General features: G+C 51.7%; 14 protein-coding genes across 14 annotated transcripts; 5 read left to right on the forward strand and 9 right to left on the reverse strand.

Moving 5' to 3' along the window:
- Positions 1-312: 312 nt before the first annotated feature.
- Positions 313-1,232, reverse strand: Aspvir_003713 (uncharacterized protein; the record flags this gene model as incomplete). Its single annotated transcript, XM_043266963.1, has 2 exons — positions 313-833; positions 878-1,232. 2 exons carry the CDS (start codon positions 1,230-1,232, stop codon positions 313-315), a joined length of 876 nt encoding a protein of 291 aa, XP_043122898.1.
- A 237-nt stretch (positions 1,233-1,469) lies between these two features.
- On the reverse strand, positions 1,470-2,700 carry Aspvir_003714 (putative transsulfuration enzyme family protein; the record flags this gene model as incomplete). Its single annotated transcript, XM_043266964.1, has 2 exons — positions 1,470-2,498; positions 2,545-2,700. 2 exons carry the CDS (start codon positions 2,698-2,700, stop codon positions 1,470-1,472), a joined length of 1,185 nt encoding a protein of 394 aa, XP_043122899.1.
- Positions 2,701-3,259: 559 nt separating this feature from the next.
- Aspvir_003715 (FMN-binding negative transcriptional regulator) lies at positions 3,260-4,045 on the forward strand (the record flags this gene model as incomplete). The annotated part of the gene is made up of 1 exon (XM_043266965.1): positions 3,260-4,045. One exon carries the CDS (start codon positions 3,260-3,262, stop codon positions 4,043-4,045), a length of 786 nt encoding a protein of 261 aa, XP_043122900.1.
- Positions 4,046-4,508: 463 nt separating this feature from the next.
- On the forward strand, positions 4,509-5,942 carry Aspvir_003716 (uncharacterized protein; the record flags this gene model as incomplete). Its single annotated transcript, XM_043266966.1, has 4 exons — positions 4,509-4,584; positions 4,632-4,712; positions 4,757-5,216; positions 5,264-5,942. 4 exons carry the CDS (start codon positions 4,509-4,511, stop codon positions 5,940-5,942), a joined length of 1,296 nt encoding a protein of 431 aa, XP_043122901.1.
- A 69-nt stretch (positions 5,943-6,011) lies between these two features.
- Positions 6,012-6,476, reverse strand: Aspvir_003717 (putative stress response protein (Rds1); the record flags this gene model as incomplete). Its single annotated transcript, XM_043266967.1, has 1 exon — positions 6,012-6,476. One exon carries the CDS (start codon positions 6,474-6,476, stop codon positions 6,012-6,014), a length of 465 nt encoding a protein of 154 aa, XP_043122902.1.
- A 1,297-nt stretch (positions 6,477-7,773) lies between these two features.
- Positions 7,774-10,810, forward strand: Aspvir_003718 (urease; the record flags this gene model as incomplete). The annotated part of the gene is made up of 8 exons (XM_043266968.1): positions 7,774-7,794; positions 7,874-7,960; positions 8,037-8,063; positions 8,114-8,506; positions 8,565-10,277; positions 10,327-10,386; positions 10,440-10,664; positions 10,730-10,810. The coding sequence occupies 8 exons, from the start codon at positions 7,774-7,776 to the stop codon at positions 10,808-10,810; spliced, it is 2,607 nt and encodes an 868-aa protein (XP_043122903.1).
- Positions 10,811-11,157: 347 nt separating this feature from the next.
- Positions 11,158-12,162, reverse strand: Aspvir_003719 (uncharacterized protein; the record flags this gene model as incomplete). The annotated part of the gene is made up of 1 exon (XM_043266969.1): positions 11,158-12,162. The coding sequence occupies one exon, from the start codon at positions 12,160-12,162 to the stop codon at positions 11,158-11,160; it is 1,005 nt and encodes a 334-aa protein (XP_043122904.1).
- A 678-nt stretch (positions 12,163-12,840) lies between these two features.
- Positions 12,841-13,893, forward strand: Aspvir_003720 (urease accessory protein UreD; the record flags this gene model as incomplete). The annotated part of the gene is made up of 1 exon (XM_043266970.1): positions 12,841-13,893. The coding sequence occupies one exon, from the start codon at positions 12,841-12,843 to the stop codon at positions 13,891-13,893; it is 1,053 nt and encodes a 350-aa protein (XP_043122905.1).
- A 618-nt stretch (positions 13,894-14,511) lies between these two features.
- Aspvir_003721 (urease accessory protein UreF) lies at positions 14,512-15,441 on the forward strand (the record flags this gene model as incomplete). Its single annotated transcript, XM_043266971.1, has 1 exon — positions 14,512-15,441. The coding sequence occupies one exon, from the start codon at positions 14,512-14,514 to the stop codon at positions 15,439-15,441; it is 930 nt and encodes a 309-aa protein (XP_043122906.1).
- Positions 15,442-15,466: 25 nt separating this feature from the next.
- On the reverse strand, positions 15,467-16,374 carry Aspvir_003722 (urease accessory protein UreG; the record flags this gene model as incomplete). The annotated part of the gene is made up of 3 exons (XM_043266972.1): positions 15,467-16,004; positions 16,071-16,169; positions 16,217-16,374. The coding sequence occupies 3 exons, from the start codon at positions 16,372-16,374 to the stop codon at positions 15,467-15,469; spliced, it is 795 nt and encodes a 264-aa protein (XP_043122907.1).
- Positions 16,375-16,866: 492 nt separating this feature from the next.
- Positions 16,867-17,862, reverse strand: Aspvir_003723 (caleosin family protein; the record flags this gene model as incomplete). The annotated part of the gene is made up of 5 exons (XM_043266973.1): positions 16,867-16,956; positions 17,010-17,102; positions 17,153-17,314; positions 17,368-17,592; positions 17,638-17,862. 5 exons carry the CDS (start codon positions 17,860-17,862, stop codon positions 16,867-16,869), a joined length of 795 nt encoding a protein of 264 aa, XP_043122908.1.
- A 405-nt stretch (positions 17,863-18,267) lies between these two features.
- Positions 18,268-19,427, reverse strand: Aspvir_003724 (PP2C family serine/threonine-protein phosphatase; the record flags this gene model as incomplete). Its single annotated transcript, XM_043266974.1, has 5 exons — positions 18,268-18,653; positions 18,705-18,807; positions 18,855-19,140; positions 19,192-19,301; positions 19,362-19,427. 5 exons carry the CDS (start codon positions 19,425-19,427, stop codon positions 18,268-18,270), a joined length of 951 nt encoding a protein of 316 aa, XP_043122909.1.
- Positions 19,428-19,805: 378 nt separating this feature from the next.
- Positions 19,806-20,225, reverse strand: Aspvir_003725 (uncharacterized protein; the record flags this gene model as incomplete). Its single annotated transcript, XM_043266975.1, has 2 exons — positions 19,806-20,122; positions 20,177-20,225. The coding sequence occupies 2 exons, from the start codon at positions 20,223-20,225 to the stop codon at positions 19,806-19,808; spliced, it is 366 nt and encodes a 121-aa protein (XP_043122910.1).
- A 175-nt stretch (positions 20,226-20,400) lies between these two features.
- Positions 20,401-23,518, reverse strand: Aspvir_003726 (uncharacterized protein; the record flags this gene model as incomplete). The annotated part of the gene is made up of 5 exons (XM_043266976.1): positions 20,401-22,208; positions 22,908-22,979; positions 23,027-23,083; positions 23,133-23,198; positions 23,245-23,518. 5 exons carry the CDS (start codon positions 23,516-23,518, stop codon positions 20,401-20,403), a joined length of 2,277 nt encoding a protein of 758 aa, XP_043122911.1.
- Between the last annotated feature and the right edge of the window lie 174 nt (positions 23,519-23,692).

The following is a 23,692-nucleotide window of genomic DNA, read 5'->3' on the forward strand; positions in this document are numbered from 1 at the left end:
ATGAGTACTCATTTTGGTCAACTCCTACCAGTTTGCAGTGCCTGGTTTAGTTTAAACTTGGATTTTGCATAAGCAGACAAGCTCATTTGGCTTAATTGATGCCTATCTTACGCGGATACCGAGCTTCGTCGCTAGCCAGATAAAATATTCTGTACAAAATGTACAAAGACTTCCCTTGTTTCCGACTCAGTCACAGCCCGGTCTATCATCCACAGTCCAACCCCGGTAAAGCCACCAAAAAAGTAGGCGATTTCCCTCCTCAAGGCTACCAGGAAACCCTTCTTGATGATTGATAGCGTCTAGCTCAATCAGCTACTGCATCTGACACAATTGCACAAACTCACCTAGAATCCTCCTCGGAATAGGCAATCCCAACGAATCCATCCGCTGATCCAATTGCTCCATAGCCATTGCGCCAACCTTCCGAAACTGCTCTGGAAGACGCAACACCCACGAGACCCACAACCACAAGACAATATCCCTCGGCCGCACAAGATACGAGCACGTCGGCTTCAAAAAAGCATACCAAGACAGCGCCATGAACTGGATGGCGTCTATACACTGATAGTAGTCGGTGATGACGGTAATCTTCGCCAAGAGCTCTAACCCTACTTTCCAGGGCAAGTCGCGGTGCTGTCCGTGTATAACGTTTAGGAAGATCAAGAGCGCCTGATCATCCCAGTCGTAGACGGTGAATGTGACAGAGCCGTGGGTGCCTAAGGTATGGGTCTCCTTCCATCCTTTTGTCAGTGCCGCGCGGAAGAATGGAGAGGCGAGTATGAGATGTCGCGATGAGACTTGGTAGGTATATTCGTCGTTAAATGCGGGTTTGCCTAAGCACTTAGCATGCGCTCGTGTGCGAGGAAGTATGACATACGTGCATATTCACTCAGAATACATTCGCTTTCGCTCATTCTCCGTGGACGATGACGTTGTCGTCGAGTAGGCACTCTCGTTAGACCGGTCGCCGCCAATAGGGAAACATGAGTCTCTGATGCTGCAGATTTTGGTGGTTCATTCTGGTCGTCCTGGCCAACAACAGAAAGATCAAGGAGCGAGTCGACTGCTTGTTCGTTGTTCAACGGATTCCACTGTCTCGATCCGAACCACGATGGTAATTCGTCTTCCTCTCCATAGTCCCATTCCTCAGATACAGCAAATGGAGCATTTGGGTTGAGGAGTCTTATGATCACGTCCCCGTTGGGGTCGATGATGTGTGTTGGGTACTTCATTGGAGATGCAGAGCTTAATGTTCGTAGGACTGGGACACAGCAGGATAGCTAGTATTATAGATGAGGCTAAGGAGTCTCAGACAAAGGAGCACCCATTTTGTAAATCTTTGTTTCAAACAATGAATAAAGTTCTTTGTAACAATGCAGATTCTCAAGTGGGACTGACTCAGTGGGTGAATGAAGTCTATCGATACTAAGAAATCCATTGACCACAAATTCACGAAACCTGCACAACCGCTAAACCTCAAGGAGAGCCTTGAAAGCAGACAACAAGTCCATCTTCAGGTCCTGCCAATCCTCCAGCCCAACACTGATCCTCAGCAACTTTCGGTCCACCCTGGAATCCGACAACGCCCGCCACTCAATCAACGACTCAACACCGCCCAAGCTTGTCGCATGCTGGAACAGAGCGAGTTTACTGGGCAATGTCTTCGCTAGCTTCTCATCCCTCATGACAATCGCAAACACAGGCCCGAACCCATTCGGCATCTGCCTCTTCAACCACTCCTCATCCTGCAAACTGGCATGGTAAATCTTCACCAGCACCCTTTGCACAATCTCCTCCTCACTCCCCGGTGCCGGGTCCGTTGCCGTCAACGCGCCATTCAGCCAAGCAATCAACTTGGCGGAGTTCTGACTCGCCCTCTGCACCCTAACTTCCAGCGTACGCAGACTACGCACACCTAACCAACTCTCCAGGTTCCCCATGACATGGCCGAGCGCGACCCTATCCTCTAGCAGCTGGCGATGCCACTCTGCACGCTTGACACCCAGCACACCGCAGAGCATATCGCTATGACCGCCGAAATACTTGGAGCCGGAGTGCAGCACGATATCCGCGCCCCAGAGGAAGGGATCCTGCAAACCCGGCGGAGCAAAGGTGCTGTCGACGATGAGGTAGGCTTCGCGGGAGTGAGCCTTTTGCGCGTACGCTTCGATGCTGAACGCGGTGCCGAGTGGGTTGACCGGTGTCTCGAGGAGGATCACATCGCCTTGGTCGAGGTCTTCGGCGGGGCAGTCCAGGGGGAGCTTCTTGAGTCCTGTGAGCCGAGCGAGTACACCGATGACTTCGTGGCTGCCGTGGTAGCCTTCGCCAACGGAGATGCGCCGGGGGTTCAGCAGCACCAGGGCTGCGTGTAGCGCAGCTAGGCCTGTGGCATAGCTGACAGCGTGGCTACCAAGTAAGGTGGAGAGAATTGCCTCGAAGCGGGTTGCGTTGGGGGCAAACTCCCGTGAGTAGACGTAGTTCTTGCCGTCGAATTCCGCCTGGGATAGTTAGTTGACTCCTGCAGGGTGTTTTTCGGGGCCTTACGATGGGATCCTCGGACGGAATCAATTGGTCAGGGTCATTGGAGTATCGAAATGTGGTCGATAGATGGATTGGAGGTGCGACGTCTGTCACCAAGTTGAGCCGATCGTCGGCATGCAGTGCCTTGGTGGCAGGGTGGCTGTCTTGTGAAAGAGGCATTTTGCTGGTGTAAGTATGGTAAGAAGGTTAAGAAGCTGACAGAGAATGCGGTTTACTCATATTTATAAGATACACTGTACAGAGCATATTTGATAGTAGTGGCAACCCGCGAGATCCACTCCCCAGAATTTCCTAAAATGGAAGTGGTGACGATTTTCAATAATCGATTGATGTGAGCATCGACACTGAGAGCCTATTGGCTGAAGGAAATGCCCCACTCCTGTCAACTGCTGGAAAGGGAATAGTTCAGAGATCCATCTTTTTATTGGTCACCAGCTTTTGAGATGAATCTAGTTTGACCAATCATGGTGCAGATGCTCCATCCTCGAAATCGGCCGTTTGTAATGTCTTTCTGCCGTGACAGTAAGGTAATGACTCTTAGCAGTCCCGAGGGAGTACGCCCTATGCCGATAATCTGACTCGGCGTCATGAGCCAATTGAATACCAGCGATATCCCGACGATGGCTTTACTCAATCGATAGACATTCAACGGATATATAACCTCGTCCCTGCAACGAACTGACAATAACCATCTCACCTTCAAAGACGCCAGACCACAATGTATCTCCGCGCCGTCCACGCCGAAACACACATCCCCCTCCTCCAACAGTTCATCCGCGACAATCCCCTCGGCATCCTCACAACCGCCATCAAATCCCCCAACTACCCCCTCCTGCAATCCAGCCACATCCCTTTCGTCCTCGACATCCCAGACTCACCCACCGACAATGCATATGCCGATCCCACCCCAGGTACTCTCCGCGGACACATCGCCAAGCAAAACCCGCAAGCAAAAGCCCTAATGGAAGCTCTGGCCCAGCACCAAGCACAAACCCAGTCCACGTCCCTCGAACTCCCCGACGAGGTCCTCATCCTCTTCAACGGCCCACACCACCACTACGTCACCCCCAAATTCTACAAAGACACAAAACCCGCTACGGGCAAGGTTGTGCCCACCTGGAACTACTCCGCCGTGCAGGCCTACGGCAAGATTACCGTGTACTGCGACTCCAAGGCTGAGGAGACGGGTGCGTTCCTGTCGCGCCAGGTGAATGATTTATCGCGGCATGCGGAGACCGCGATTATGGGTTACACGGGGGGTGAGAGGCTGGGGCCGTGGAAGGTGAGCGATGCGCCGGAGACGTATGTGGAGCTTCTCAAGAAGAATATTATCGGGTTGGAGGTGAGAATTGAGCGGTTGCAGGGGAAGTTTAAGATGAGTCAGGAGATGGGGCAGGGGGATCGGGAGGGGGTGATTGAGGGGTTTGAGAGGTTGGGGTCAGAGGTTGGGATGGGCATAGCGAAGATGGTGAAGGAGAGGGGGGAGCTGAAGGATAAGAAGTAGTTTTTTCATAGTTATTGTAAATATTACTGACGTTGGCGATGGTCCCTAGAGTGGTTTCCTGATTAGGAAATACCTTTAGATAAGGTGGTAGATAAGCACGTGATAGTTCCAGACCCCTCACGTGCGGCGTCCGTCTTGCAATTCCATGAAACCACATCCATACTCCATACTCTGCACGACTCAATTTCCCATCTTTGATAAAGCTATCATTCATTTGCTAGATATATATATCTGAGCCGAGCTCAAATGATGGATCATGTCATAAAGATAAAATCATTTGCTAAATCTGCGGCTGATGGTCACGTCCACGATGGTGGACTTTGAAGCATGTTACACCTGCCGGCATCGGCGAATACAATGCGACAGATCTAGTATCCCCTGCAGAAAATGCCAAAAGAGTGGATTCGAATGTCACCAGAAACGACCCATCAGATGGGTCAAGGGTGTCGCCATTCGAGGCAAGATGCAGGGTGTGTCGTACAGTCGCTTAAATAGCCCGGTAGGGGATGAGCAGGGCCTGATCAAGCTGAGACGTGAAGGTAAGCTCTGTTACTACTTTCTGTTGCACTGTGTCTTACCATTTCAGGTCAACGAGATTTGCCTGCCGGCTTAGGGGACGTATCCGTTTCGAGCTTGGACCGAGTGTCGAAATATTATCTCGACTATTGTAAGTGAGCCAGCTGGTCAAAATACTAAGCTAACGATGAGAAGATAATGATCGCATATGCAAACTCTTCATTGTCTATGACAGTAACCAAAACCCATTCAGAAGCCTGATCTCTCTTGCCGTAAAGGATCCACTCCTGCTCAGTGCGGTTCTTGCTCTCGCAGCAAGGCACAGAGCGAATGAAGCTCAGACCTTTAATGGCAGTGAAGCACCAGTCCCTTGGATGGATAATGCTCAACAAGATGCACTTGTGTTTAAACATCAGGCGATACAAGGCCTGTCGCAAACCATCGGTGATCCAGGCTCTTGCAGGACAGATTCAACCGTTGCGAGCATTTTCCTCCTCATCTTTCTTGATCTGGTAGAGTCAGGAAACGATAGGTGGAATGTCCATCTGGAAGGCGCAAAGGCTCTATTGTCCTTGAGCAAGTCGTTGTCACAAGTCAACGATCCCGGCCGGACAGTGCAGGAAATAAGGAGCTTTATCACCAAGCAGATTTACCTGTATGTACCTCCTGACTCAAAAGCTTTCAGATACTTATGAAAACTAGAATCGAGACGCTGGGTGCGACGTTTGTACGACCGAATCTACTATCACAATTTCCTCCTGCGAACGAAGTAGAAATGGGCCCAGATACCGCCGAACAGTCATTTCTCGGCTGTCCGGAGCAGCTTCTCAACGCGGTCCAATTTTTCTCTCTCCAACGAGATCTTGCTAATGCCGGACAAGGGTCAGACACTTGTATCCGCAACATTTCTTTCATGGTGGAATCCGTCCGCAGCTTTGATAGCCATTCCTGGGCTGCAAATCTCCCTCAGTCCACAGGACGTGCTACCCGCAATCTAGCGACTCTTGCCCAGTGCTACAAGCTTGGTGCTCTCATCTACGGTCAGCGAGTCCTAGATATGCTTCTTGATCAAGTCACCTCCCAAGAACAGGTGGTCAAAAACCTCTTTGGCACCATCGAAGCACTCAACGAGGACGCCACATTGTTCAAGTGCATCCTGTGGCCCATTTTTGTTGCTGGTCTTGAGTGTCGCTCCTTGATCGAACGAGACTTTGTCACGCGAGCTTTGGAGAGGTTCTGGACGGTCACCCGGTGTTTGAACACGGTCAACGCTGGGAAGATCTTGCAGTCATACTGGCAGACTCAGAACTGCAACGAGAACAGGCTCTCGAATTGGGTACTTGATATAGGACAATTAGGGGAGGACTGGCTACTCATTTGATCAACGTGAAACCTCATACAACTGACATTAAAGTTCTATCGACTGCAACAGATGACAAAGTTCACTATATTACAGAATTATATCAACCAGCCTGGTACAATCCCAAAGCATGACCTGGGTCATCCCAGGTGAGCTCGACTTTCGTCCGGGGAATGTGAGCGGATCATACTTGTCGCGAGAAATGGCGGGGCCGCAATTATAGCCCATGACATTGTTGTAGATGCGGGACTGGGCCTCTGGGATTGTCGAGTTGCTGGGATCACCAGTGCAGTTGCCGACAACTTCCCATGCCGCGGTAGCATTGGGTTTGATGTGGTTGGGATTGGCCTGGTTGACCATGTACAGGTTGGGGAAATTCTGCCAAACCAGCCGAGTGTTGTTCTCCGGACAGGAGGAAATATATTGGGCCAGCAGGGTCCAGTGCCAGGATTGGGGGATACCGGCAGCGAACCACATGGGCATGGGTTGGAGGCCAAGAAGCTGGCGGAAGATGGCCTGCTGCCTGGCCTCAATGGCTTCCGCTTCGGCGACCATGGTCGCGACCTCCTTGGAGTTGAGGATGGCTCAGCCAGCCCCAGGTGCCGGACTCACCCCAGCGGGTGAGCTTGACGTTAAAGTCGATGAACTCGCGGATCGTCTTGAAAGGATAGTTGTACGTGCATTCGTGGGGCGGTCTCGCCCAGCATGTTGCTCAGCAGGGTGGCGTGGCCGGCCTCCTGTATGGCCATGTATTCGATCAGGCGGCGGTCCTCGACAGTGAGACCGGCATCGAGAAAGTTCTGCTCGCTGAAGACTTCGAGAATCTGGGAATCGCCTCAAGCCACACTAACATGGTAGACACACTAGCCACCAGATGGAAGAAGCCTTCACAGCCATGTCTGCTGCTATGAGACGGGTGGAATCGGCTGCCGAATCAGTTCAGGCGAGTCTTCGGACGAGTCCATCGTTACAAAGTACATATTACTAGTATACAACCCATGTTGCAAATACTCCACTCTGTCCTGAGAATTGTAAAATACAGTACGAATACAAAGAGAAACTCTCAGATTTCATACATGATTCAGAATACCCCGCCCGCTGCTAGACACCAAGCACAATGTAAGCAAAAAAGCAAAGCTTGCCATCCATTTCCTGCAGATGCCATTGGCAGAGACGCTTTTCCAAGTGTCGATCCCTGCGCCTGCTGTGAGACATGTCCTAGTCCTGCCCCAGAGCTGCAGATTTAGATGAATCCATCTGCAATGAACGGACCTTGTATGCGGGGTGAGTTGTACAGTGTACTTGTGTGTTTACCTATCACAATAGTAGAGGGGACTTTTGTGACTATCGCAGATGCAGATACCACCATGCTGTTCCATCTGCTTCTGGTGTGACTGCATTAGTTTGAATCTTAAACAGCAGATCTACTTCGTAGAGTCGGAATGAATGGAGCTGACTTGGTATCTTCCCCGAGTCCAACTCACCGATAATGGGTTGAGTTTACACCCGCTGCCTTGATGCGGACTGTTGTTTTTAGGACTGTGGTAGGTGAGGAAACCTGCTAATTCAAATGCTACCTGTAACTGCAGCTATAGCAGCATGCATTGTCCAGCGCATACAATGTACCTTTCAGCATGGGAATGACAGAACGACCTAGCTGATGCGAATCCAAGTCTTACAGCGATGTTATTCAAGTATTGACTGCTTATACGGAAAGGAACTAACCGCACTTGTGGTGGTTTTTATGCTTTGACAGCTTATAAGTGAGAGATAGTCACTGTTGCATAGTACCTACGACTATCTATCTCCCGTAGTCCATTATCAGCCTGTTAACTGAATCCATATCGTCAGGATGCATTTGATTCCCAGGGAGGTACATACAAAACTCTACAGAGCTTCGCTCCTGCTTGCTGTCAAGACTGGACCTCCGCTGACAGAGTTGTCGCTACCAGTTGGATAAGCTTACCATCGCTCATCTCGGACTTCTGGCTCAACGTCGTCTATCACGCGGTATCCGACTCAACCACGCTGAAGCTGCTGTACGTAGTCCTTGCTGTCCCCATCATATTGATCCTTTCGCTGATGATGCAATGCTCTCTGCGGGGGGCATCGTAGGCCCTGATATCCTCTGTTCTCCACGAGGCAAGACCACCCAGCTAGCTTTGTCACAGACCTAATTGACCCTGACATAGCTCATCCGCGACGGACACTATGCAGTGGCGGACCTCATGTCCCTGGGCCGGTCCATCCTCGGCAGGCGACATGTCCTCCCTTCTGTGTGGTTCACGCTCCGCCAGCTGCAGGTAGAAGGGACATTCCCAACAGGCACATACCTCGTCACGGTGCAACACCCTATCGCCGGTGAAGAGGGGGATTTGGCAAAGGCGCTGTACGGTAGTGGCCTGCCTGTGCCGCCGTCCGATCCGTTCCCGTCTTCGGATCCGGCGGACTATGACGAGGAGAAAGCGCCTGGGGCTATAGTCCTTTTGAAAGGGAAGGACGGAAAGCCTGTTCCCATTACGCTGAACGAAGGGAGGAACAGACGGTGTCTTGAAGTCACGAACTGTGGGAGTCGGCCGATTCAGGTATATGTGACAACCATATTAGCAATTCTCGAGAAGGATACTGACGAGGCGATTGCAGGTTGGGTCCCATTACCATTTTATTGAGACAAATCCCAAACTCCTTTTCAATCGCATTCACTCGTACGGGTACCGCCTGGATAAACCTGCGGGGGCATCTGTGCGGTTCGAACCAGGAGAGAAGAAGGTAGTGAACCTGGTTGAGATCGGAGGGCACAAGATCATCCAGGGAGGTAATTGGATCGCCCCGGGGAAGGTTGACCCAGGAAATATCAAGGAGATTGAAGACCGACTCCGGTCCAAGGGTTTCTGCTACGATGATAAGCCAGTTACGTTGCCCGTCCCTGAACCCTGTGTGATGGAGCGAGAGAAGTACTGTGAGATGTTTGGGCCCACTGAAGGCGATCTGGTCCGCCTGGGACTGACCAATCTGTGGGTTGAGGTGGAACGTGATTACAGAAAGACCAAGTACTACGGGGATGAGTGCAACTTTGGCGGTGGTAAAACCATCCGAGACGGGATGGGCCAGACCAGCAATGGATCCTCCGGGGGAGAAAAGGGCTACACTTGCGCGGACACGGTCATCACCAACGCCTTGATTATCGATCATTCTGGGATCTTCAAGGCGGATATAGGCATCAAAGACGGCAAGATATCTGGGATTGGAAGAGCCGGGAACCCCGATACCATGAATGACATCGACGACGGCATAATTATTGGGGCCAACACCGATGTCATTGCCGGGGAGAACAAGATCGTGACGGCTGGTGGAATCGATACTCATATTCACTTCCTTGACCCTGGACAGGTGATGGAAGGGCTTTGCAACGGTCTGACAACCTTCCTGGGTGGAGGAACAGGCCCCTCAACCGGTTCCAACGCCACTACATGCACGCCTGGCCCCGAGAATATCAAGCGAATGATCCAGGCCTGCGATGACCTGCCCGTCAATATAGGCATCACTGGAAAGGGAAATAATAGTTTCGCAGAGGGGCTTGAGGAGCAAATCCTGGCCGGGGCTGTTGGTCTGAAGATCCATGAAGACTGGGGCGCGACCCCGGCGGTGATCAGACAATGTCTGGCCGTTTGTGATAAATACGACGTCCAATGCATGATTCACACCGACACCATGAACGAAAGTGGCTTTGTGGACCAGACTCTCGAAGCTATTGGCGATCGCGTGATCCACACGTACCACACAGAAGGGGCTGGGGGCGGCCATGCTCCCGACATTATCAGAGTCGTCGAGCACAGCAACGTGCTGCCGGCAAGCACGAATCCGACGCGTCCGTACACCTTGAACACGGTCGACGAGCATCTGGACATGGTGATGGTAGCACACCACTTGTCAAAGGAGATTTCCGAGGACGTTTCTTTCGCGGAGAGTCGCATTCGTGCCGAAACCATTGCCGCCGAGGATGTCCTCCATGATAAGGGAGCGATCAGCATCATGTCTTCAGACTCCCAAGCGATGGGTCGAGTCGGGGAAGTCATTCTTCGTACCTGGCACACAGCTCATAAAATGAACGAGCAAGAAGGCCAATTACCCGAAGACAGAGAGAAGTACCCCCATGACGTCCGGGTGAACAATTACCGCGTTAAGCGATATGTTAGCAAGTATACGATCAATCCTGCCATTGCGCAAGGCATGTCGCATCTGATCGGAAGCGTTGAAACGGGCAAGGTGGCCGATCTGGTGATTTGGAGCCCAAGCAGCTTTGGGACCAAGCCGCTGCAGGTGTTGAAGAGTGGAATGATTGCGGTCTCTCTAGGGGTAAGCTCCCTGTTGTAAGTGCAACTGGCAAGTCTCTAACACTCTGTAGGGCGATCCAAACGGATCAATTCCGACTATCGAGCCCATGATAATGCGACCCCAGTTCGCGGTAAGCAATCCGCAATTTGCCAACTGCTCATGCGCTGACGCTGATGCTTGTAGACCCACGTACCGCGGACATCAATTATGTTCGTCTCGCAGGCCTCCAAAGAGAAGGTCGAGAAGGAATACGGCCTGAAAAAGACCATCGAGGCCGTCAAGCACTGCCGAACGGTGGACACGAAGCAGATACAGCCGACTCCCAAACCGGACCCTGTGCCCCTAAGCAAAAAGCACATGAAGCACAATAGCGAGATGCCCAAGATGGAGGTTGACCCGGAGACTTTTGTAAGTTCGGCATATTCATGACTGACCACCCACCCATTATCACATTAACGAGGCTTGGTTTGCAGACAGTCAGAGCCGACGGTGAAGTGTGCGACGTGGCTCCTGCGACGGCATTACCCCTTACGCAGGATTACTACATCTTCTAATTCGGGAGAGGGTATGCTGTGCATAACATGGGTGGGAATTTGTATCCAGCTCTTGGGCCGTGGATTTCTACGCGTATTGCCGTTTCGGGAGGCGATATTAATTGAATGACGCTAAGTTATTATATCGCAGTTCATGCTCGTTTACAGTCCGTACTATGTAGGCTAGTTTGGGGACTACACTAGAATTTCCTTACTCTCCAGAACATTCCACTACTTGATCCTACAAGAGCAGGTGAGGTTTGGGAGATACTGTAGATAGTGGACAACGATATGAGATTGCTGAGCAGACATCACTAGCTAGCATAAAGGGAGTAGCCCGCCAGCTATGCTATGTTGCAGCTATGGCACTATGACACAGGAGGAATCGGCAACCGAATCACCTCTGGCACGTCCATAGTGTGCACAGGATTGGCTTTCACCTTTTCCGCCCTCAATCTCGTCTCCCCACCGGGACGAATCACCAAGCCACCGCTATCGAAAAGCTTGATGCACTCACGCGCATCAGCCTCGTTCGGCAGTTTACGGAGGGCATCAACCTGGAACCGAGCTGTCCATTCAGGCTTCACGCCCCAGCCGAGAGAAGCCTCGCCCTGGACCATCTCCTGAGTGCCGATTCTGAACCCAACGGGCCACTGGTCCGGCTCACGTTTCTGCCGCTCTTTCTCGCGGCCCGGCAGATCGGGCTCTTCGGCCGTGTACTCCCCGTCTGGGATCCCGTCTTTCTCGGGCGTATACGTGTATGTCGTTAGGCTGTGCTTCCGCTGGAAGTCGACGTGCGTATACACGCAGACGAGCCGGTTCGAGCGCGGACAGTGATAGCGCTCCTTTGGGATGTAGATCCCCCGCAGGGGATATGTCATGTCTACCCACAGGTAATCCTCAGGAGTAAACTCGGCTGGACTAGTCTTCTGGCGATCGTTGTCCTTCCAGACATCGGGAACCAGCGTAGGCACCAGAGCAGCATCAATCATTCCGCTGGTATTGAACTTGTACGCAGCCATGTAGTCCGACGACCCGTGGATCTGCTGCACGCGCTGGATATTCTTGAAGCTGGGCCCTGCCATGACGGTCAGGTATCTGTAGCGTTCGTAGGAAGGCTCCAGGGGACGGGCCAGCTCCATCGCGTGTCCGCGGGGATGGTGCGGCACGCTACCATGGTGGGTTAGATTGTTGCCATGGTTGACGACGTAGTTGGTGACCACTTCGAGGAGGATGCGGCTCTCGAAGGTCTTTTCGTCTGCTGGGTCGAAAATGTCCTGCTTCTCGGGTGAGGGATCCCAGGGGTGCCGCGTCTCGGCTCGCAGGTACTCGGCTGCGAATTCTACTTCGCCTTTAGGGAGCTTGTCGGCCATTATCGGCATGAAATGTCAGAGTATTCTAGTTGAGCAGCAGTTCGTTTGCAAGGAATCTATTTGTACTAGCAGTATTTGCTATCGCACGTGTTCTGGTGCAGATGATGGTAAAGGTTACATCGGTGGGCTTGACAGCAGGGCAAGGGGTTTTCTGCCCTGAACACGAATGATGCATAAACTTTATCATTGGGACAGAGAGAGACCAAGGGAGATCTGCCGTTAGCAGATCGCAGAGGGATTTGAAAGGATATGATCGCCTAGCAAACGAGCGGTCAAGCCAGCTATTTGGAATGCACGTCAGCTACACTGTCACACCAGGTAAGCTATGGGCGCTTTATGCAGGGCTCAAGCTGTATGCCACGTCATCCGTCAGATGCATCTGGATCGTGTGCAACGAGGCCATGATAGACAACGTTGACCATACTTTGCCTGCAGGTCGACAAGTACACTTCTAGCTTGTAGTTCTAACCCTAAAGCAAAGGAACAGGATACTGGGATATCCATCTGGTGCAGTTCTGACCTGTCCGATCTCGATAGGCAACATGAGAGCACACTGATCATCTTCTTACAGGCATTGATAGAACCCTCCTGTAGATATGTCCAAAGAACAGTTCCCCTACATTGTTGCGTATGGATATAGCCTCTTCCACAGGTTTACATCCAGGCGTACATCTCATAATGGCATCGCCGTTTGAATCTTCTCTTGTTGCCTCTGGCCATGGCGAGGTCGTCCTCACTCTTCTTCCACCGTCCATCCCAAGCCTTACAACTCTATCCTACAAATATCCCTTGAAGCTGCTCACCCACTCGCCCCGTTTCCTTCCCCAGTCATCCGCCCTGCCATGCGTTTCCCGGCCGGTCCACCTCTATATCCTCAGTTACGGCGGCGGCCTGCTGCCCGGCGATGAAATCTCCGTCTCCATCATCCTCAACCCGCAAACGAGACTGGTGATCAGCACTCCGCAAGGATGTAACAAAATCTACCGCACAGAGGCCACGAGCAAGGCTCGGAGCCGACTCGCAGTTCCCGCGAATGGCCTGCACAGAATGAGCCGGCAAATCCTGGACGTCCGCATCGAGAGACAGGCCGCACTCTGTTACTTGCCCGACCCGAACGTGCCATTCAAAGACAGCCGCTATGAGCAGGTCCAGATGTTCACCGTGGAGTGGGCAACCGAGGCCAGCAACCGCAGTAGCCTCTGCGTGTTGGACTGGGTCACAGAAGGACGAACCGCACTGGGCGAGAAGTGGGATTTCCAACTGTGGCGAGGGAAGAACGAAGTGTGGACTGTGGATGGAACGGGGGCCAAGAAGCTCCTGCTGCGCGACTCGATCATACTTGATGCAGAGTCGGAAGAGCAAGCAGGAGAGACGTGCGCGAGCACTGGCACGGGCCTTATTCGCCAACGCACTGGATCGAACAGCATCATCGGGACTTTGATTCTCTACGGACCTGTGTTTGAGAAGCTGGCAGCCTTCTTCATGCACCGATTTCAGTCGCAGCCTCGTATTGGATCCCAGAACTGGTCGTCATCCTCGCAGAAAGCGCCGCCTTTGCCGAATGTCGAAACAGACGCGGTATGGACTGCTGCGCGGGTGCGAGCCAGCTTTGTGATCGTCAAGTTTGGCGCAAAGGATGTGGACGGAGCGAAGAGGTGGCTGGGTGATCTTCTGCGGGAAGAGGGGAGCATTGCAGCAGAGTTTGGTGAAGAAGCTTTGCTGTGTTTGTAACTGCACCTCTGTAGCAATAGCAAATGGGTGATCGGCCTGGTCTTGCCTGACCTAGTTATTCTCAGTTTCTTTACATGCAGTAGATGCACGCAGTGACGGTCTGTGTGGTATCCTGCAGTGGTAAGCGGCTAGTATCTGCACGAGTGCAAGGATATAGCACATACAACTGTGACTCCTCTCAAACTGATATTGCTTTTTGTCACTTCCATTGCAAGAGGATTATTGATAGATTAAAAATTTGTCACTGTTCTCCGTGGACATCCAGTAATTCGTCAATGTGACTTTACATATGCAGCATCCTGCCTGCTCTGGCTGCCTGGACGTAGCATGAGTGAGAATAAGCTACTGCAGTCAAAATCCCACCAATCCCAACACTGGCAAGCTTCTTGGTGCGAAATGCAAATCTCTCCATACGCCGATCAAATCTTACATCCCGGGTCTTGCAAATACGGCGAATGGTGTGTACTTCATTTTCAATACATGATGTGACATGGACCCTTACTGTCGAATGGCACAGAGTCATGGGAAGGTGCTGTCCATGAATAAGACAGACCCTTTTCCATACGCTGTCTGATCCAGCATCCATCTATCATCTCTCGCATTGCGACAAACCTCAGCATGTGCCAAGCGACAAGTGCCAGTGCCATTGACCAACCCTCAGAAGACAAGACCCCGGATACAGACTCTCGTCTGAACGGCCTCGAACTGCCATCTCATATCAAGTTCTCCAGAGGTATTTATGCTGACACTGACCAAGTACCACTGCCGCAAACTGACACTATTGACCCCTCGAATCTAGTCCCAGGCCATGCGCTGCTCCTCCTCTCCGACTCGGCCCTACCACTCGGGTCCTTCGCATACTCAAGTGGTCTGGAATCGTACCTGGCGCACGCGAAACTCCGCGCCTCGTCGACCAACTCGCTCGCGGCTTTCCTCTCGTTCCTGAGTCTATCCATCGCATCGACGGCGAGTACTTCTCTGCCGTATTTGCTGGCCGCATACAGGCACCCCGAGGCCCTGGAGACAATCGACAATGACATGGACGCGGCAACAACCTGTATCGTTGCGCAGAGAGCCAGCGTTTCCCAGGGTCGGGCTCTGCTGAGCATATGGGCTAGGGCATTCCGGCAGGCGTATGCCCCTGACGGGGGTAGTAGCGCAGCAGAGACAGCCAAGCAGGCGCTAGAGAATCTTTTTGAAGCTCTAAAAGGCAGCGATGGCAATACGGATGAACTAGGGGCTAAGGGTCACTTTGCGCCGTTGTGGGGCGCGGTCAGTCTGGCGATGGGGTTGGCGGTAGAGCAGGCGACGTATGTGTTTATGGTGAATCATGCAAAGGCGGTGCTCAGCGCTGCTGTACGGGCGTCTGTAATGGGGCCTTACCGTGCTCAGTCGATCCTTGCCAGCCAAAGTCTGCAGGATATGATTCTGGAGCGGATAGAGAGGGAATGGGGAACAAGCATGGAACAGGCAGGGCAGGTGGTTCCTATGCTTGATTTGTGGCTTGGGAGACATGAGCTTCTTTACAGCAGGATATTCAATTCTTGACTGGCCCCCTTTAACCTCATAGAGCTCAGTGTACCGACCCAGAACCCCTTGGAGCGCCGCTCTGCCACCTCTTCAAGCTCAACTCATACGCACCGCTGGCTTTCCACGCGCTCAGAATCAGATCCACAATCCCATCCACCCCCTTTTCATTCTTTACTTCCGCAAAGATCGTCGGTCCGCCCTCCCTCATCTTCGCCGCATCCCGATCCATAACCCCCAGATCTGCCCCAACCGCCTCAGCCAGATCAATCTTGTTAATAACCAACAAGTCAGATCCGGTGATACCAGGCCCACCCTTCCGGGGGACCTTATCACCACCGGCAACGTCAATCACGTAGATAATGAAATCAGCCAGTTCGCGGGAGTAGTTCGCCGCCAGGTTATCACCGCCGGACTCAATCAAGAGCAAATCCGTCTGGAACCGCTTGTGCAGAGTCTGTAGCGCAAGCAGGTTCGCACTGATGTCTTCGCGGACGGCAGCATGGGGACACCCGCCTGTCTCGATGGCCATGATCCGATCGGCCGAGAGGGCTTTATTCCGGGTGAGGAACTCGGCGTCTTCTCTGGAAGCCGTTAGCATTTCACTTGTAGCTGAAGTCATCAGAGTCTTGGCATTAGCGGTGGCTTACTTGGTAAAGATGTCGTTCGTGACAGCTGCAATGTTGTACTCGTCTCTCAATGCGCGGCTGAGCGCGAGCATCAGCGCCGTCTTGCCAGATCCTACTGGCCTGCTGTCAGTTAGCTTGGTCATTGCTAGCTCAAAGGATAGGATTACCCTCCGATGCCGACGGTAAAGGCTCGCTCGGTCCAATCGCGGCCCTCGTCGAGTGGCTTTTCTCGTTCTAGGTATGAACCCGGACCGTCGAGGATCTCGTGCGAGTGGCCGTGGCCATTGTTGGTGCCGTCGTGGCTGTGGTCGTGAGAGTGAGTCATGTTTTACTATTGACAATGGCAAAAGCAAGGCAAGTGGATGAAGGTAGATGCATCCTAAGGAACTAGGTAACTAGAAGACCTGGAAGTATTTATAGATTGGACGGAGAAGACTGGCTATGGTACTGTATAGTTACATACTTCTGCAAATTTTCGAAATACAGTACACACAGATGTAATCAAACATGTCACTTATTGGACCTCTCACAGTAACCATCAACTCCTGATGCTAATGATCCAAGTGGATGGCCCGGATGGCCCGCATGGCTAAGTCTGTATAGGATGCCAGCACGACATGCAAATCAATATGCAGTACAAGCAATGGTTCAGTAGGATGTCAAGGCATTCAAGACTCTGGTTGGTACAGTGTTGTGATCCACGAGAAGACAGGCAATCCAAGGTCACTCACCCCAATGGGTTAATTTTCCAAGAGTAGGCACAGCGTGTAACATCATGCATTTGTACATAGTTGTGATATCAGGATATGTATGGATATCAGTACATCTTGACTGCACCTCCAACACCATACCCCTGCTTCCAAGCCCCATTCTTCCTCTCTTCACGGATCTTCCAGAATATCGATCCCTGTAGCATGTCAGCATCAGCATCATCACCTTCACCCCTCGAAAATGACATACATCATAAACCCCCCTCAAATCCTCCTTGTAGACCCGTCCATCACGCTGAATCAACAGCCATGTGGTCCCCCATTCAAAGAACGCAGCACCCCACTACCAGCCGTAAGCCTCACTCTCAACAAAATCAAGCGGACCAGACATACCCCAAACGGATCCGCCGCACACCGATTCCCATGCATCATCTCAAACAGCTCCCCCAGAGTCAACGCCCCGTCTTGATCGCAATCATACTTGGCAAACATATCCTCGAAATGCTGCGGGATGAACCGTCCTTCAGGATCATACGTCCCGCTATCGGAACCATGCTGCTCACGTTCATTCATCAGCTCCATCCTTGCTCTAGAGGTAGGAAACTCACCTTGGCTTTGTATATGCTGTCAACATAAACCCTAAACCACAAATCCGGGATAACCGAATGCGCCAACCGCGTCGGATACGAGAAATTCAAATTGATGACCAGCACCGCCAGCAGCGAGAAGAGGATGTTGAAGCCTAGCTCCCGGAAGCCGTTGTATGTGTCTGTCGGGAAGATCTGGCCATCGTGGTCGCGGTCCCAGAAGAGGACGTGTTGTTGTAGTGGGGTCTGTCTTGTTAGTTGTTTCTATGGAGTAGGGAGAAGGGGACGTACGTAGTCGCCGTATTTGGCGATGTAGTCTGCGTCGCCATTGGGATTGTCGATTGAGATGGCGGCGTTGGCGCGTGCGACGCCGGGGTTGGGGATGGAGGTTGCGGTGGATGTTGCGGTGGATGTTGCGGGGGAACGTTGGGATGTGACGGGGCAGTTTGGGGCTGTTGTTTGGATTTTGTCGTTGTTGAGGTCGGATTGGGGGATGAGATCTGGTACGCTGGGCATTTTGTGTGGTTAGGACGTTCAATGGGTATGTCGATGGTGAGGGTGAGGGTGAGGGTGATGGATCGCAGTTAAGTATTATACAAGGAGAATCACATGCAGATTGATCAGGCAATCAGGACTTTTGTATTATCCTACCTGCCTCTTAGACCCATATCAAATAGAACATCTTGTTTATCAGATAGAGAATGACGTTTATTCGGGGCTGGTGTGATGTCATTTTATAGTCTCAAAAGTGGAGCTGATATTAATCAAGCATATGATTCTCGCATATCAAACAGTACCCATGAGTTATTTATAGATGGCATGAATGCAAAGTACAATAATCAGCTTGGGTATATTCATCTCTCATGTCTCATAGCTTAGGAGTTACTGAACACATCGTATGCTATGCAATGCTATGCCATGCTATGCCGAATCATGCTTCCTCCCATAAATAAAAGCACAAACACAAGTTGCATTATCACTCATGGGCCCTCCCGTCGCCTCCGTAGTGATCTTGCCCGCGACGCCCTCGGCCTGCGTCCCGTAATTCCAATGCGCCACCACCCGATCAAGAATCCTCCGATCCTCCATTTCATCCGTCACCCCATCCGTCGTAAGAATAACGATATACTTCCCATCCTCCTTGAGCTCAATCCGCGAGATGGCCGGTCGATTAGACAGTAGATCCCCCTGTTCCTTGTCCGGGTTGAACCCGGCAATCTCCTGCTCGAGCGAGAAGGGCTCATCCGCGTTGATCAGGGGCGCTTTGTACTGGAGGTCACCTAGCGCGCGGGACATATTCAATGCGCCTGCGGTTATCCATTAGCATCAGAATGCGCGAAGAGAGAAGAGGGAAATACCTATTCGCGGGGACCCGAGCTCCCGATTCACGACTCCCCCAGCCTCCTTGATGCGTTCCCTTTCGGCTTCGGAGCCCGGCTTGTGTTCTTTTGTGATGCGTTTCTACAATAGCATTAGCGCCGTCTGACAAGAAGATAAAGAGTACTCACCACCTCCCAGCCATTGGAATGGTGCTCAGCGAGCAGAGCGTGCGAGTCGCCTAGGTTTCCCACGACTAGAACCCCATCGGTGAGATTCACCAGGCAGACGGAGAAGGTTGAGCCCGATTTGCCAAACACCTCGTTCCCTGCGTTGAATTGGTCGAGGAGGAGCTTGTCCTCTTTCTGGACGGCGTCTTCAATGGCTTTCTCGTAGTTGCCTGTTTGGATGTCGGGGGATTCGAGGATGAGACGGTGGAGGTGTTGTTTGGCGTGGAGGGAGACATCCGATGTTACGCTGCAGGATTAGTACTTACCTCGACGATTTCATGATCGCGTAGATACTTACTGGCCGTCGTAGACTCCGAGGAAGAGAAGAGTTTTGTCTGTCTTGAAGGGGTTCTGCGTGGGGAGGAGGATGGTGTACTGGTCTTGTTGCGACGGTCGAGTTCCTAGGGCCTATTTTTCTTAGTTTCGATCGACAGTAGACAGCAGACTTAGACTTAGGCTTAGGCTTACACTGTTCCCTCCCGCATCCTTGAGGGTAAGCTTATCGTCTGATGTAGAACTTGATAGAGGACCCATTTTGTGTCTGCTCTTAGGAGAGTCGAGTTGCAGTTCTGCGGTTATGTTTATCTACAGACAGTAGATGCAGAAGTAGCAGAATAGAAAATGGCATCACCGGTGCAAAGATCCACGACTTGTCAGGAGCTAAAATAAAATAAGGAGGTATTATGATTCACCTCTAAAATATCCTGATCGGTCCTTGTCAGATAAAAAAAGAAGACAAGAAGGAGGTAAGATATGGACTACGCAAGTGTGATGTCATCCATCTCCCTCCATGCAATATTATTATATTCATTTACACTCATCTACTCCCAACGTCAGATCAAAAATTGTCTGCATTCGATGGTCTTAATGTAGTAATGTACATAGTAAAATACCTAGGTAAGGTGTATATTGCTAAACCCTAGGTCGACGTGACCTCTGCTCATCCTCCGGCCCCATCTTCCTCCTCCCCACCTTTTCCACATTCTCCCTCTTCTTCTCTGTCGGCTCGTTGGGATCATTCTTGATCATTGCATCCGCACTTGTCTGCTCCTCGCCCTCGTGCGCCTCCGACGGTTGTGCCCTGTGCATCGAGACCGGGGATTGCACCGACCGTGTATCTGCTTCGTCCGAGTGCCCTGTCTCCCTCCCGCGGGACTTGTTGATAGAGTGAGCCTGGGGGTTGCTGGAGATGGGATTTCCAGATGGTTTTGTGGCGAGGAATCGGGCGTCTAATTTCTGAGATCAGTGCTGGTTGATGATGGGGAGGTCACTTATGTACGTACGGGTGTAAGGTCTCAGCGACCGAGAGATCGGAATTCGAATTGGACGCATTTTGATGATGCTGATGCTGATGATTGTGTCGTAGTTGTTTGGCTGGTTGGAGTAGATGTGTTGGTTATCTGGTTATATATGCTCGGGTGGAGGATGACTTCATTCGCCGTCACTGGGTTGTCATCCTCCCTGAAGCAGGATACAAGTTGGTGTTTACTGCCTGATCTAATAACGGTTAAACAAACTGGCTAGATGGCAATGTCTTTTTAGACGCCTCCTCAAAGACCAGCTTGTAGTACTCCAATTGATCGTGAACGTCTTGCAGGGTACCACTCCCCAGAATACATCTCAAGCAAAGCAACAGAGTACTCTCCCATGTCAATCCCATCACGTCATGACGTCTCACCTCCTTCTCCAACTCATATCGACAGTCATCCAGCGCGTCCTTCCAAAACACCCCGTCCTTCAGCGCATCTAGCACTTCCAAAGGCGAGACATAGTCGGGATGGCCCGGCTGAATGACGGGCTTCGCCCCGTCGCTGTTAACGGTACTTATGAAATTCGAGTCCATCCGAGAGCAAATATGGCGCAATCGATACACCTTGCAATCGGAGCACGTACACCACTTCCATGGCGACCAGACTTCGCCTTTCCCGGCTACTTTCGTACTAAGCAGTGATGCGAGTGTCTTCAGTCGGGTCGTGAACAACTCACGCCGGTCCAGCATCTGCCGATGCGTCTGGAACAGTGGGAATCCCAGCGTAAGTAACCCGACTGCTTTCCAGTTGTTCAACTCGCCGTCACCAAAATCAATATCCGGTGCAGGGTGCAGGCGGTCTCCTACTCGTTTATCTCCATGCCATGCTCGTGAGAAGAGCGTGTCGGCCGGTTTCCAGACCTTCCGCACTGCCTTGACGGTACAGCCTGGCGAGAGGACCTCCTTGCAGCTGTTCTGGAACTGAAGGGCAATCTCGGCCAGAAAGTCGTTGAGGACTCGGAGTCGATCGAGTATCTCGAGTCGATTGGTGACCCAGGCTTTCGTGCCGAGATCAGAAAGAAACTCGCCTCTACGGTTGTAATAGTATTTCTGGGCGCGCAGCAAATGTGTTTGGAGGACCGACAGGTTGTCAACCGGACAGTCCAGCAGATGGTCTGCCAGGGTGCAGCGCTTCGATTGGCATTGGCCAGGGAGCATGTGGGTTGCGAATCGATCCGAGCAGCTCATTTCTTCGTCTTTGAGAAGGTACGGATCGCCGCCACGGTCATCCCCAGTATAAAATCCCAGGTAGGAGTCGTCATCAGGATCTTGGCCGAAGCGAACACCCCACACGTGGTCAATGAGGTCGGCGTCATTCTGGGCGGACGCCGAGTACAAATTAATGGCCGAACCGAGCATCGCTCGCCTGCTTCTGAATCCCGGAATCGGGTACTGCAGAGGCTTGACAAAACTCTGCAGGTAGCAAAGGCAATCTTCTTCCGGTTTCTTCTCAATGTCCAGAGATAGAGAGACTGGTAGAAAAGGGTACATGACATCAAAGGGGGAATAGACGAAGACTTCCTTGTAGGTGACGAGGCCATTACAAAAGTCCTGGCAATTGTTGCTCATCCGACTGTAGGCCAGTTTCTGCGTCTTGCCCAGTTTTTGCGCGAACATAAAGAGATGCAGTTTAATCTCATCGAAAAAGAACTGCATGACTTGCGTGATTGCCGATGCGTAACCCAGTAGAAGCTCTCGATTGTATGCTTCCGGTTGAACTGGCGATCGATTCGTCCTCCACGCCTCTGCGAAAGCGAGGAATAGGGCGACGATTTGGTCTTCTCCGGCTTTCCACCGAAAGTCCTCGTTGAACCCGCTGAATAGACCGCCGGAGAGCTGCTTCCTGGCGCAGAGAAATCGTCGATCCCGGACCTTTTTGGTCGCTTCATACACCCTGCGGTCGGGAGATACAGAGTACAGCTGTGCGCAGTGGACATCGCAGCCGTGGATAGTCCTGAAATCCTCCGGATGGAGAAACTCTCTGACCTCCCGGGACGAGTGACGCCCTAGACACGGTAACGGTCGGACTGAGATGAGCGCCCCGCCAGGATATCTACTGCAGTTAGAGAGATATCAAAGGCAGGACCATGGAGTGTGCTTGCATCGTCATCCCGTTCTCAATCAAGAGTGGGCCAAACATCACGGCACAATGAGCGTTCCCTGCCGGAAAAAGTTGTCGCGAGTGCATGGATTTGAGGCTGTTTCGTAAACCACCGTGGGAGAGATGCTCCAGAAACACATTCCCAAATGATAGTAGACTTTGTCCTTTGATATGATCTTCCAAAGCATCCAACTCACGGCTGAATTGATGATTCTCTGTATCTCCTGCTTTTTTGAACCTCCATGCAACTCTCAAGTGATCTCTTGGATGGAGAGACGTCTCCATACAACTGCAACACAATCGGAACCGGGTCGGATACATCAATGTACTGAGAAGCCCGTGGGGGATCTCGTCCCTCACTGGGACTGTTTTAACATGGTTGCGTACGAATCCACTGAGCCTCACTTCAGTTTCAGTACTCCCAGTGAAGAGAGAAACATCTTACTGGTCATCACAACCCTTCTTGCATTCGTAGAAGTGAAACGTACGGATACAGAATCGACATTCCGAGCACTGTACGGCTTGATATACTCCGGAATATCTTTTGTCAACTGGATACGTCAATCGAGTGTAAAGGTCCATGTATACCGATATTAACGCCTACCTTGAGCTGCAGGACCCAGGGATGGAAAGGTCGGCTTTCTATACTCCTGCACAAAATCATAATCCGTCAACCCTGCAACGATTGTCAGTGCGTCTCTCAGTAGTGGATGATAGACGAACCGCATGCTTGAAGTAAGGAGCGAGCCAACAGCTCGTCAGTTGATAAGTCTTGCCTTCCTAATGAGTGCGTGAGTATACGTCTGGCAGTTAAGATTCGGCTATCAACTTTTGACATTATGCAGGACCTTCTCACACAGATCCTTCTTCTTGTCATCAGATAGTCCCAGTGGATCTGGCTGCGTTAGCAATTCGTGGTGCATGTCAAGGAATAGGCATACCCCATAAGTCCACTAGCTCTTGGAGATACTCGCTTTCGAGCTCATCCTCCCCAATCTTTGGCAAGCCGTCGGGACAAAACGTCTTGTAGTCGTCAAACGCTAAAAGTGCATTGGCGATCTCATCCGTCACGGCTCTCCAATACGTATCCTGCAGAACTTCCAATATTCTCATAACAGGGTTATCGCCTTTTTCTGAGATTAGCTGCCATCCTTTATCGATCTCGGCGTCATATGAGACGGGAGACTGTAGATTTTCAAATACATTTGACGACATACTGAGACTGGTTGCTGGACTCTCGCTCGTGTCAAAAAGGCGCGGTTTTATCACGAGTGCTGACCCCTCAGCCGCACGCCACATTCAACGGCATTCCTTGAGCAACCTCACGAGGCTAGGTATCCAGCTCTCCTCCGATGGTTATTTCAAGCGATTGGCTTCCATTGTCCAGGG

This window comes from Aspergillus viridinutans (genome assembly GCF_018404265.1).
Source record: "Aspergillus viridinutans IFM 47045 DNA, scaffold_2, whole genome shotgun sequence".
In the NCBI taxonomy this organism is placed as follows: Eukaryota; Fungi; Ascomycota; class Eurotiomycetes; order Eurotiales; family Aspergillaceae; genus Aspergillus; species Aspergillus viridinutans.